General features: G+C 47.6%; 1 protein-coding gene across 7 annotated transcripts in view; it reads left to right on the forward strand.

The window, feature by feature from the left end:
• Positions 1–13,604, forward strand: part of tns2a (tensin 2a) — a 74,938-nt gene that overhangs the window by 43,304 nt on the left and 18,030 nt on the right. For 3 of the 7 annotated variants that reach the window (XM_069185049.1, XM_069185269.1, XM_069185344.1), the window contains 14 exons: positions 3,940–3,978; positions 5,196–5,237; positions 5,669–5,718; positions 5,830–6,013; positions 6,569–6,619; positions 7,646–7,768; positions 8,183–8,247; positions 8,930–9,013; positions 9,511–9,623; positions 11,206–11,266; positions 11,580–11,655; positions 12,033–12,162; positions 12,975–13,040; positions 13,279–13,394. In XM_069185049.1, the coding sequence (XP_069041150.1) occupies positions 3,940–3,978; positions 5,196–5,237; positions 5,669–5,718; positions 5,830–6,013; positions 6,569–6,619; positions 7,646–7,768; positions 8,183–8,247; positions 8,930–9,013; positions 9,511–9,623; positions 11,206–11,266; positions 11,580–11,655; positions 12,033–12,162; positions 12,975–13,040; positions 13,279–13,394 (1,200 nt within the window). Of the gene's footprint in view, positions 1–2,251; positions 2,324–3,939; positions 3,979–5,195; positions 5,238–5,668; positions 5,719–5,829; positions 6,014–6,568; positions 6,620–7,645; positions 7,769–8,182; positions 8,248–8,929; positions 9,014–9,510; positions 9,624–11,205; positions 11,267–11,579; positions 11,656–12,032; positions 12,163–12,974; positions 13,041–13,278; positions 13,396–13,604 lie in introns of those variants that run through there. The other 4 variants (XM_069185393.1, XM_015344213.2, XM_006629365.3 and 1 more) reach the window with 4 other exon arrangements.

The following is a 13,604-nucleotide window of genomic DNA, read 5'->3' on the forward strand; positions in this document are numbered from 1 at the left end:
TTCTGCTTTTGCTCTTGCTGCTGCTGTTTGTCTGTTTCAGGATGTGCGCTTTCTCTCTCGCTCAGCTGTTCGTGTCCCACAGGAATCCTGAATGAGTTCATGGCCCTCCTCCTTCTTCCTCCCAGAGTCCACACCTCAGGCCCCCTTTTCCTTCCTCCTGTGTTTTCCTGCACCGTCTCTGCACAGGGGCTGCAGTCATGATGCCCTCTCACATCTGGGCGGTTCTCAAATCTGTGGTTTCAGCACTAAAGGGGCTCAGTGCACTGGGTGAGGTACAGATGTGAAGTCACCTCCTTCCCCCCTCTCTGAAATCCAGACAGTAGGCAGTAGATGGCTTTTGGCACGGCATCCCACTCGGCATTGAAGGGGAACCGCTAGGCTATTTTTATATTGCGGGGTTAGAAAGAATCAGCATTGAGGAGGGCATTTCAGACCACAATAAAAGTCAAATGAACACAGTGACTTGTAAGACTCCCAATTTACATCACACAATAGACGCAATTTCCAGGTACGCGCAGCACCGTATTCTGCGATTCAGAATGAGGCAACACAACTTCCAGTGAGGTGAGGCGGCCCTGTTACGTTGTTAAGAAGCAGGCTTGTGGATACATCTCTCTTAATCCAATAGAAATATTGCTCTTGACTTCGAGATTGTTTTGCCTAAAAATACTACTTGTTAACTCTGCCTGCAGATCACATTGGAACTTTTCTGTGGTGAATTGTGCGATGCACAACCTGTACTTATTTGCTCGTATGTCACATTACATTAGTCATTACAGTGACAAGTGAGCGGGAAGGGTCCCTTCACCTCACCTGCGGCAACGGAGCAGCCTACAGTAGTGTCACAAAATTCTCCATTTTGTGCTCAATTCAAAATTTGTTTTTCTATACCTTCAATGAATTTAGTTACCGAGATGTCATGAGCAGTCTGGGGCTTTGGGACTGCAGATCCCCCTAAACTTTGCTGTAGACTCTGTGGAACACGCAGGTGGGTGCTTTGGATGTCCTATAGAGGCTCCTGTCTTCTGTTTGTGTTGGGATGAGGATCCAGTTACCATTCCAGAAAGGAACCCAGAAGAAAACATGCAGGAATGGATCCTATACATTTCCCTTGATAAGTATGGGTAGATGCGAGCGATTAGCGGCCAAAAAGTAAAAAATAATGGACTCGAGACAGCCTCTTGAGTGTTTCTTAATCTCTTGTTTTTCATGTTCTCTTGTTGGCTGTGAGGGTTACGTCACAGTTGGTCAGTTTACACAGTAATTCCAGGCAGTGGACCAGAAGTGCTTACCCTGATTAAGTGGACATCTCAGCTTTGGACTTCTAAGACTCCTAGAGGATTATTAGTGGGAGTACAAGTAGATCAGACTCTCCATTTCTGACAATTTCGAATTTGAACAGGAATACAGTTACATTAAAGGGGCTGTTTTGTATCTGCCTTCTGAATATTTTGTAGTGACATTATTGTTTAGTTCCTTTGCCATTCGTACTATTTTAGAAAAACAATTAAGCACCTTAGTGTTTCTCAGGGCTAAAACTCCCAAAAAATATTGTGGAGATGTAGCATTGTAGTTGTAGCTCTTCCACAGCCTACACTTATGGAAGAAGGAAAGCAGAATAATGCCACAGAGGTGAATTAACACCCTGGAAAAAGCTGTTCTGTGCTGTGAGTTTACTTTAGTTTCACTTCCATCTCTAAAGCCTTTTCCGAGAGCAGGTCCGTTTCCTGCGATGGGTACCTCTTTGGCGTTACGAAAAAACCCTTTGGGATTTGTTTTCATGTCGGCATCAGTAGGGGCTAGAACAAGTCCTGCAGGAGGCAGGTAATCTGATAAACCTCTGATGAAATACAGATTATATATATTCTCTGAGTCACAGCTGGCATTAGGAGTCAATAGGAATCCCGCGCTGTGGCCTAGTGGTAGGCTTAACGTAATACTGCTTCATTTAGTGACCAAACATCAGTGCTCTGCTTCAGAATGTTGCAATGGGAAAGTGGGGGAGGTCTCTGTCACTGATTCTCCACTTTTTTCCCCCTGTGTCGTGTGACATGCAACATTTTCCATGTCGTTAACTCGCCCCCCCTTCCTCACTTGGGTATAAATATCATGAGGTGCCCAGTGAGCGATAATTGTTGAAGCATGCTTTTTATTTATTTTTTCCCAGCAGGAATGCGTGGGCCAGACAATCACCAAAGGGAAGTCTGAGCTTTCTTTATAGCTCTCTTTCTTGGAAGTCCCAAATCCCTGTGGCCTATCCCTTGTCCTGCTGCTGAAGTTTGATTCGTCTTCCTGCCGCTGGGGTCTGAACATATTTAGGCTTGTGAGTCTAAAACAGTGTTGGGCTTCCCTGTTCAAGCAGAAATGATCGTAGACTAACGGAGCTCTGTGTTGTATAGACTGGATGGTCTTCAGTGATGAATGGATGACAGCTATGCCCGGTGCTGGGCTGGGCCGTGTGTCACGGACGTCCAAAGGGACGAACCGTGAAGAGGCAGGAGAGCGGAAAAAGACCTATATGCGTAGTGGCGGAACGGGAAAAAGGCCCGGGCTCGTTAGTGCAAAGAGTTCAGGAGTGCCGTATAGAAACCTATGCCCTCAGATAGCGGACGTGGGGCGACCTGGTGCTAGGCGGGTCTCAGGACATCCAAACATCAATGCTGAGCCAGGACAGAGTGCAAGACCCGGAAATATATAGCCCAAGGGCAAGAGAGGGACCGGAAGGACAGCAGCCAGGAAACTAGGGACAAGACAGAGAAGAAGTGCCCTCTGGCTGCAGAGGGCGTGACACCGTGGGGTGCCGGTTCGGGTCTGGTGGCCCGGTGCTGGGCTGGGCCGTGGGGTGCCGGTTCGGGTCTGGTGGCCCGGTGCTGGGCTGGGCCGTGGGGTGCCGGTTCGGGTCTGGTGGCCCGGTGCTGGGCTGGGCCGTGGGGGGCCGGCTGGGCTGGTGGTGCTGGGGCCTCCAGCCCAGCCAGCAGTGTGTTTAGCTAGCTCACAACTATAGTCCCTTAGTGGGCGGCTGGGTGGTGGTTGTCATATAGACAGATAGATACTTTATTGATCCCGTGAGGGAAATTGCAGTGCAACAGCAGCTTAACACAGACAACACAGACACAGTGTAACGCATGATACAATAATAATAATACAATACATACAATACAATCAGTACAGTGAGATGTGCACTAAGAAGAGTTACTCACAGTCCAGAACACAAACCAGAACAGAACAGTACACAAAAAAGTCGTATTGCACAATATAAATATAAATATTAATGTATTGCACAGGTCCGTGGCATATATTGTACAAAAACGGCTTTAAACGGGAAAAGAAAAAAGAACAGATGTATCAGTTTACTGTTCAGTCCAGAAACAGGTCACTGTCATTGTTGCCTCTGCCCAGACTCAAGGTGGATGCGTTGTACAGTCTGATGGCAGAAGGCAAGAATGACGTCCTGTAGCGCTCCCTGTCGCACCGTGGATGGATCAGACTATTGCTGAACGCGCTCTTCATTTCTACAAGCCTTTCATAGAGGGGATGGGAGACGTTGTCCATAATGGCGTCAAGTTTGGACACCATTCTCCTCTCAGCCACTAGCTCCAGAGGGTCCAGGCCAGGCCCAATGACAGAGCTTGCTCTCCTGATGAGCTTGTTCAGCCTGTTAGAATCCCCTGCTCTAATCCCAGAGCCCCAGCATACCACCGCGTAGAAAATGGCGCTTGCCACCACCGACTGATAGAACACATGTAGCATCTTACTACACACATTGAAGGACCTGATTCTCCTCAAGAACTAAATTTGGCTCTGACCCTTCTTGTAAATGGCCTCGATGTTCTTAGACCATTCCAGTCTATCGTCGATGTGCACTCCCAGGTACTTTTTTATATTGTTTTTTATATTTAAGTATTAAAAAAATGTACCCTTTGTTTTCCTCTCTTTCAGGTGACGACCGCTTGCGTGCCAGCACCGCCCTCTGACCTGGTAAGTCTCCGAGTCTCAGAAATCCCCTTTGCCAGTACAGCAGCCCAGATCAGCCAGTTTGAAATCCCAGAGCGATTAACAAGACTCGGAAGACAAACAACAGGCTCGCCCACTGCCAAGAAATGAAATCGGAGGAATGATTTGGATGACACAGGCAGATCCTTTCAAGTCTCGGCTGGCCCTGCTCTTGTTTATTGGGGAGCGAAGTGTGGTGTCGGTTCAAAGGGAGTTCTGCGGTCTCTTTCACCTCTCAACACATCAACAAAGGAAGGGGGGGTTCTGCTATTTCTGTCAGAGGGTGAGAGCCAGTCAGAAACACTCGCGTTTACAGCCGTGGAAATAAGACCCCGGCTGCATGAATGATCCACGTCACGTTTTACAAAGCTCCAGGGTCCCGTATCGGAGTCGGCACCAAGCAGGCAATATTCCCCTGCTCCATACCTTATTTTGGGTGAATTTGCAAGGACAGACACGAAGTTGTGAAATGTTTCCTTTTCTTCGCTTCATCGGTTCACTTTGGTCAGGGGGCCTGCAGTGTGTATGTTAAAAACAGCAATGGATTGAACAGCTAAACCATGGGAGTTTATGCCCTCCTGAAGAACAAGCAATGTGCCTTGTTAATGATGAAGGCCAGAATCCCAATCTTGAGTTACAGCCCGGTGCAGGAATTAGCATTGTAATGATTGAATTCTTCTTGTGTGAAATTTTTTTTTTAACAGTGCTACTTTGCAGAAACTGATTTTGTAATACAGCTGGGGTACTTTTTTTACAGCTGGAAGAAAATTTTCCTCGTCATAAAGTTTTATGTAAAAAGTTTCATTTCTGATTACAGCTTGTGCAACTCCTAATTTTTGACTCCCACATGACCCAGCTGGTCTGAGACAAGTGATGAAAAAGACTGGTCAGTTTCTCTCATAAAAGTTGCAAAAGAAAAATGTCTGTGGGACTCTGCTGGATTTCACTGCCTCTGAGCCAGTGATGTCATTGGTTAATTGGGCCAATTTTACCCATTTTCCAATTATGTATAAAAGACTTGTATATAAGTCCAAGGCACAGCAACACGTAGTTTCCATGAAACTGCTACCCAGCACAGTAGAGCCATTGTGCCTCGGCCAGTTTTACACCACTGAAGCGGTGCTGTATTTTTCTGGGTGGTGCGACCTTCTCCGTTCTCTCCCTCCCTCCCTTCCTCGTTCACTCGTTCTCTCTCCCCACAGCAGAGGCGAGGAACAGCTCCCTCCCGTCACATTCAGCCCCTGGTGAGTAACTCTCTTCTCGGTCTCTGGTCTTTTCTCTCACCCTTAGGCCATCTCTCACTTCTTTCCCTGCTGTCCCTCCTCCAATCCCTCACCTCGGTCTGTCTCCTTCTTTCTCGTTTTCATCGTGATTGCCTCTCACATCCCACCTCCCGCCTCTCTCCCTCGTCTCTCCAGCGCCCCCTCTCCCTCTCTCCCTTTCCTGTCAGTGCAGTACTTGCGCAGTTTGTGCCCATGTGAGGCACGGCAGTACAGCAGGCCATGTTGGCTACACAGCCCCTGGCACTCTCCCTCAAATCGAAACCCCACAGCTGGAGTTAAGAGGAGACGACGGTTTTCTGAGTTTCCTGCAGAATTCTGACAAAAGAGCTTCTTGAGGGGAACTGAAGATCCCGAGTGAGAGCACGGTTTAACGTGTCATCTTGCTTCCCCAGGGCTCCACCAAGTCTTTGACCTACACCAAGCAGAGGAGCACCCTCCCCAGGTATGGCTGCCTCTGCAGATCTCCCCTTCCCCTCCCTGTTCTTGTGTCCTCCTGGCCTTCTCTGACCCTGCCTCTTGTTTCTTTCTGCCCCTGCCTGCTCTGCGCCGGAAGGAGCTTCAGCCTGGACCGCGTGATGGACAGAGTGATGGAGAAGCACTACGACTTCGACCTCACCTACATCACCGAGCGCATCATCTCCGTCTTCTTCCCGCCCCTGCTGGAGGAGCAGCGTTACCGCGGCAACCTCAAGGAAGTGACGGCCATGCTCAAGTCCAAGCATGAGGACAAGTTCCTGGTCAGTGGAAGGGTCTTTCTTCGTACGTTTTTGTCCTGGGTGGCACAGCGGCGCAGTGGTTACCCTGGGTTCAGTTCTGGACCTGGGCTGCTATGTGTGTGGGGTTTGTATATTCTCCCTGTGTCGCATGGGTTTTCTCCAGGTGCTCCAGGTTTCCTGTCACAGTTCAGAGACATGCTGGTAGGTTCATTGACACCTGGAAAAACTGCCCCTGGTGAGCTCTGACTCCTCCATGACCCAGTATTGGAAGATGCAGTTAGAAAATGGTTGGATGGATGTTTCTGTTCTCAAACTGGCGGAGAACGTCATGTGTAGATTCACTCGCAGAGGATCTGCGAGCAATTGGGCGCTGAATAAAGTTGTGATAAATTGTGATAAATTAGGTTTGTGGTGCCCCTTTCTCTCTTCCTGGTCGAAGGACATTGTAAAGGCTGGAAATGCCCGTGCAGTGTCTTCACACATGATTGTGACCTGATGGAATGAACGGTACAGAGAGTTTGCATCTGCAGTGCCGGCAGGGGTGGGAACCGTGCTGACCGCGCTCTTCTCTTCCAGCTCTTCAACCTGTCGGAGAGGAGGCACGACATCACCAGGCTCAACCCCAAGGTAGGAGACCAGCACAGCCTGGGCTGGGCACTGAGGTGCTGGTCTCGGTGCCCTGCTCTTGCTTGGTAGTCTGCATTTGTTTTCCCATCCTCGCATTGTCCATTAGTTTTTCAGTGGTGGAAATTGGATACCTATTGCACTGCTGTTTGGCGTCATTCGCTTAAATGGTAAAACATCCACCTGTTTAAACTGTAGCTGGTATCAAGTACAATATGTTTCATGCATTGTACCTCATTAGAGTACAAATTTTTAATGCGAACGAAAGGCAGAATAAATAAGCAGCAGTGGGGTGCAGTGGCTAGTGTTCTGGGTACATGTCCTTCTGGTTGTGGGTTTGAATTCCAGGTTAGACACTGCTGTTGTAACCTTGAGCAAGGCCCTTCACCTGAATAGCTCCAGTGAAATACCCAGCTTTATAAATGGGTGTGAATTTACAGCCTCTTTGGACAACGGTTTCAGTCAAATAAATTAATCGGAGTGTGTCTTTGTGTATATTCTTTGCTTGTCTAGAAAGGTTTATGCAAAAGTAAATTTTCATGAACAGCGAGAAAGCTTGAACTACTCTGCAGTATGAGTTTTATTTCCATTTTTCACAGGATGCCTATAACCATCAGTGACTTCCTCTTACCAAGAATTACTTTAATAATTAAGGAAAAACAAAAGGAATCAAATCAAAGTGATCCTAAATGAAATCTGTGGCATCATCTGTAAAATTGTTAGGGCTGCTTGAGCATGTTGAAGAGTGAAAAATCCTGTCCAAGGGTTTTCCTGTGTAAAACCAGTGTGACTGCCAGGTAATACCACTGTCAGACACTGGGGAACTAACCTAATCATGTATCGTGTTCCTCCTATGCATCTGCACTCATTTTGCTTTTGACTCCTTGGATGCGATTAAAGATGCTTTCTAAGTAGAAAGTGTTGATTTCAGTAGGCTCTGTGCCCCCGGAAGTATTTGTATGTATTTTGGAAAGCATAGCAAACTTTTTCAGTGTAATCCTCCTCTCTCTTTGCTCTCTTTGCTCTCAGGTCCACGAGTTCGGCTGGCCAGACCTCCACGCACCCCCCCTGGATAAGATCTGCGCCATCTGCAAGGCCATGGAGACCTGGCTGAGCTCAGACCCTCAGCATGTGGTGGTGCTGCATTGCAAGGTGATGGAGGCGGGGCAGGGGATTGGCCTGTCAAATGATGGACAGCACTGAGAGCCAGTGGGATTTTCTTGCACCAGGTGCAAGGGGCAGATGTGCTCAGCTGGCATTTGTTTTGAAAAACAGTGGTACACGTCGCTTGTCAATGCTTTGTAATCTGAGAGGACAATAATGCTCTAATCCATCTTTAGTGAGTGATTGCAGATTCTGTTTGTAATGCTGGGAAAAAAAGTGCTTGTTATATTAATGAAGCAAGTATTAGTTTACTGTAGTTTGCAGACAGGAGGTTCAGTGCGGTTAAATGGTGACTTCACCTTATTTTCTTTATTGGAGATCTTCCAGTACCAGATTTGACACTTTGGTCTGTTTGTGCAGGATAAATCTTGACGGTTGTTCTTATCCTTTTGTTATTTTTAGGGTAATAAAGGCAAAACAGGAGTAATCGTTGCTGCTTACATGCACTACAGCAAGATCTCTGCTGGGTAAGTCCTGCTCTTTCCCTCTTCTCATGGCAGCTTTTGTTTGGAAGTTCAGGACGGGCTCCCTGAATGCAGGCTGGAATTGTGCAGCTTTTCTTACGAGTTATTAGGAGTGATCAGGAATGTGCTGTACTAAATGCAGGAACTCTACTTTGAAGCTGTGAAATGGAGACAGACAAGCAGGCAATGAACAGCCCACCTGTGGGAGCCTGAGGTAGCTCTTCCATTGTGAGAGGTGTGCCACACAAAGAGAAAATCCAGCGTGTTTTCCTGCAGAAAATCCTATAACATTCGAAGCCCTATGGCAAGTTGTAAAGAACACCTTATCTTTGATCCTTTAGTTTTGCCCTTAAGTGTCCCTGGGGTTAAAGGTTGTTGCACGAAGTACCTTTATTAGATGTGCACTTTGTACATTCCACCCAAACTCTCCATGATTGTTCTAAGCATCCAACAGCTTTTATTCAGAAATATTATGTTTTACTTGTCCAAGAAGTCCCAGAGAATCTTCCCCGTTTTACTGTTTTTCTCATGGGTTTAACATGACGTTCAATGTGTTAAACCACAAAACGTGTGGTGTTTTGTTCAGAAATTGGGCGAGGGGAGCGAGCGTGTAACACGCGGGTCCTGTGTTCCTGTGCTGCTGAGCAGCACGCAAGCTGACCTGAACACCTCTTTCTCTCCACAGTGCGGACCAGGCGCTCAGCACCCTGGCCATGCGGAAGTTCTGCGAGGACAAGGTAGCATCGTCCCTACAGCCTTCCCAGAACAGGTAACATCTCTGCCACGCAGGTGGAGCACTGGCGAGGCATTGTACAGGTTCATTCCAGATCTGCGGTTTACAACAGCTAAGCCCTAGGTGACAATCTGTATCAATGATCAATAAGTGCATCTGAGAGGCTGTAGGGCTGAGGTGCAGTATCTTTGCACAGCAGGATGGGTACGTCACAGAGATGCTGTGCAGGACATGAAAATGAAGTTACGTCTGAAGGACATATGACTAACTTGGAGCAATAATTGGAATTTTGACTTGGGGATTTCATGCAGGTGTATAGCGGGTACAATCTGTATTGTGGCCACTTTGCTGTTATCTAGATTGGTAATGTGGAACAGATGTTTTTTTTCCATTAATACTGATTTTTTCAAGACTGTGCAACCTCTTTTAGTGCTTAGCAAACTGTGAATATACTCTGTAGAAGACTTGGCAGAAAGAAGTAGTGTTTGTGTTTGTGAGAACACCAGCTGATTGCTATCTCCTTGACTCTGCAGATACATCTACTATTTCGGAGGTCTCCTGTCAGGGGCGATAAAGATGAACAGCAGCCCCTTGTTCCTGCACCAAGTGCTCATACCAACCTTACCCAACTTTGAGCCTGGTGGAGGTGAGATGCATCATTTCTTGCTGATCCTGTGCGGTTCTCAATTATGAACGCCCCTGTTGTTTTCATTATCGAATTGTCAGGAGTTTCTACGTGCCTCAATGCTTATATTGGGAGAGCAATAACAAATATCAAATGTCTCGCAGTGATGCACTCTTTGGCCCAAATATTAGGATGCCTCAGACAAATTGATAGATTATCTCTGTAGCAGGCAGTGGGCACTTGGATTGATGTGGAGAAGACTGACTTCTCTCTCCTCCTCTGGCTGGGAAAAACACCAGATTTGTCTTACTGAAAATCAGTTCAGTTGCACAAACTTTTACCGTCATCACAACCGTTGAAAGCAATCCTGTCAAGTCCTGGTCCTGGAATGCTGTTGTGTCTTTAAAAAAAGTCTCAACACCTGAAGAGCTGAGAGAAGCTGTTGATTTGGTCCCATTTAGCAAATAACAAAAAGAGTGAACTTATAGCTGAGTTGGAATGAAAAACTACAGAGACACTAGCCCACCGGGAACAGGATTGGACAGCCCTATAATGGGGACAAGAAAAATTTCAGGACCGTGTGGAAGACATACTGCATTCTGCTGAAGCTGTTCTTGCTGCACAGAGAGGCACCAAAACATCAGTATGCGAAGAGTACTTAGGTGTAGTGCTGTCACATCCATGTGAAGATGGGGTGCTTCTGAAAGTTCAGCTAATAAAAGCCTTCTTTTGTGGAGCACATTAGGTCTTCTAGTCCTTTTGTCTCTTGTCCACCTCATCTTTGAGCAATCTATTTATCCAGGTAGTTTGCTAAGTTAAGGTAAACTGTAATTTCCCAAGCGCTGGTGTCCAGCTGGCTGAGCACCGCCTGATGTGCCATGCAGCAGCGACCCCTGTGGGGTGCCAGGCACTGTTACATTTTCAGTGTTGTGGGTCACTGGAGTCCTTGTGGCTTAAAAACACTCCAATTTGGCTCTACTTTCAAAACTAAGTAAAAGAGAAACTCATAGCAAAATTGTTATTGGTTCATGGTTTTCATTTCGTCCAAGGTTTATCATTTTAAAAACTCAGATGGCACAAAACAAAGATGACACCCAGTGAAAGAGATCGAAGGGGCCAGAAGTGATTTGATTTTCTTGGCAGCACTTTGACCATGTGTGCTTAGCCTTTGATATTTAGGTTCGTGTGATTCCCTTGGGCTGCATGCAGTTAGATCTTAGATCCATTAACTGGGAGCAACTGGAGACTCTTTAATCAGTTCAATTTGCTTTTGCTCCTCACATTTCACCCTGCTCTGATTTCGTAATGGGACACTGTACCACTTGTGATGTTGGTTTTCTTCTGCGCGTGCAGGCCATCCCACACTGTGACGGCTGCCTGAGGCCGATTTGTGAGCCTCAGTGGATTTTTCTCTAATTGCCTCCCCCGGTCTCCTTTCTGGGCACCCGCCTGCTGTTGTCTTTAATCAAGAGGCAAGGGGGGTGTGCGTGTGCTGAGGTGGTGATGGTAGGGGGTTATTTGTCAGCACATTCCTCTTGGCCCTTCCTCTACAGTATCGCAACAGGGAAATACTGACTCACTAATCCTGTCCTCCTCGTTTCAGGCTTCTTTCCCTTCCTGAAGATCTACCAGTCAATGCAGCTGGTCTACACTTCAGGGATCTAGTGAGTACCTCTAGCTGACCACTTGAGTTCTGGCTATGTAAGCAAAGCAGCAGCAGCAGTGTCCAGTAGGTTGGTGTTTCGAGCAGGGCCTGATGCAGATGTTTCACTATTTGCATCTTTACAAGGGCTGTGTACATTGCGTCAAGCGCACTTGCAAATAACACTTTGTCAAGAATAACTAGAACTGAATGTTGGATTAATAACAATCTGTATAATCAGATTGACTGATCTTGATCAGTCTTGTTTTCTTTGTGTACATTGACAAGGTGTTTGGGGGGCTTGTGCCTCTAACGCCTTTCTTTCCTGTCCACAGTAATCTGCAGGGCTCTGGGAGCAGGAGGCTGTGTGTGACTATAGAGCCAGCGCTGCTGCTCAAGGGAGACATCATGGTGAGTGCCTCGCTCCAGCTTCCACTCGGGAAGGCAGCTGCTCCCGTAACACAAGGGGTCCACACTCTGCTATCTCCATTGGCTGCACTTCTTGTATATTTTGACCATGTATTTTCAATCCACTTACCTGCAAAGACATGCTGCCAAGATTTGACTGTAAACTGTCCTGTGTCGCCTTGGGATGGACTAACGTTCCCTCCAGCTATGAGCCTTCAATCACACCTGCCGTGATGGGCTCCAGATGAGTGACTCAGTGATGACGGGTGCCATCCGTTGTGAAGAAGAGAGGTGTTGCTATCCATTGGCGCTCAATGTAAAACCCACCCTTGCGTGGAGCAATCCCTGCAGCTCACTGTGCTCTGCTCTGCCCCCTGCAGGTGAAGTGCTACCACCGTCGGGTAAAGAGTGCCGATCGGGACGTGGTCTTCCGACTGCAGTTTCACACCTGCACCATTCACGGGGCGCAGCTGTGGTTTGGGAAGGGAGAGCTGGACGAAGCCTGCACAGGTATGCCATGCCTGTCTCCCTCCTCTGGCTCCTCAACAGTCACACACCTGTCACGGTGCTACTGCTGGATGCCCATTGCAATAGCCTGCAGCTGTTGGCTTTATAGGGTCTTTAAATAGCCTGTTTTCCAGGTTGGCAGTCATTGATTAACTTGCACTGATTCAGTAGATAGTCCATTTAGTCAAATCATTGGCGTCAGACACACTCCCTGGAGTACGATAGGAGCTGTCTGGCTTTTATTCCATCATAAGAAAATAAAGGTTGCAAACGAGGAGACCTTTTAAACAAACCTGTTTAGCTTGTTTGCTTGCTGCTAGCTATCTGATGTCTGCTAGAGACCCCATCCAGACCTCTCTTGCTTCCATTTTCTTTGAGATGGTCTTGAACGTGAAATGCACCGTGCTTCCAGTCCGAAGAACGTCGTTTCTAAGTAGCTATGCTGTGATCTTTCTCTTTTATATTTCATGTTGACAAAATCCCCAGCTTCTATTAAAACTCCAGATTCTGCTGTGAACAGCTGTTGTTGAAGTCATGGAGATTGGAGTGGGGCTTACTGGACATTTGACTACCCACAGCTGCAGTTAGTGACCCACAGTGCTCGTGGGATAAAAGCTGATGGGTGGCTTGAAAGCGAGAGAGCCTCTGTAGCAGTCTGTAGCCAGGCCAGGTTTGGACATCTGGAACCTGACACAAGATGTCGAGACAAAGGAAGAACGAAGCTGCGAAAGGAAATTCGTATTTGTTTTTGGAAAGAGTGTGGAGTTTTAGAAAGGTTCCTTTAACCACCCCTCCTCTTCTCCCTGCCCATCCAGACGAGCGGTTTCCTCCTGACGCCACGGTAGAGTTCGTCTTCTCGTCTGGACCGGAGAAGATCAAAGGTAGGCGGGACTGTCCTGTGCTTGCCTTTGCTCCGCCGGGCTTGTACCGCGATTGCTCTGCCTTGTAGTGCTTGTTCGCTGGGTACAGGCGCAGATCTCGCTTGGGAGCGGAGAGTTGCAGATGTGCCGAGGTTACCTGCCTCTGATCTTGCATGGGGGGGGGGGGGCTGGCATGCTCGCTGGTGTTCTCTGTGCCCTTGGGCGTGGGGTACCCAGTGAGCAGGTACCTGTGTTTCAGGTCGGGAGTACCAGAGGAACGACCCCTCGGTCACGGTGGATTACAACACCTCCGACCCCCTCGTGCGCTGGGACTCCTATGAGAACTTCAACCAGAGGCACCAGGACAGCCTGGAAGGTAGGCCGATGGAGTGGGTACTCACAGCTGTGTACAGCTGGACTCTGTAGTCTGGGATTACTGGTGTGAATCGAGCTCTGATCAGGATTCCTCCAGCAGTTTTTTTAACATCTGGAGGCAGTTGTGAACAATATAATCTGGCGGCTTCTAACTGCTGATGCAATGATACTGTTGTGTCAGATTTCTCGGAAATGTGTTTTTCATCCAAG

This window comes from Lepisosteus oculatus, chromosome 1 (assembly GCF_040954835.1).
Source record: "Lepisosteus oculatus isolate fLepOcu1 chromosome 1, fLepOcu1.hap2, whole genome shotgun sequence".
NCBI classification, from domain to species: Eukaryota; Metazoa; Chordata; class Actinopteri; order Semionotiformes; family Lepisosteidae; genus Lepisosteus; species Lepisosteus oculatus.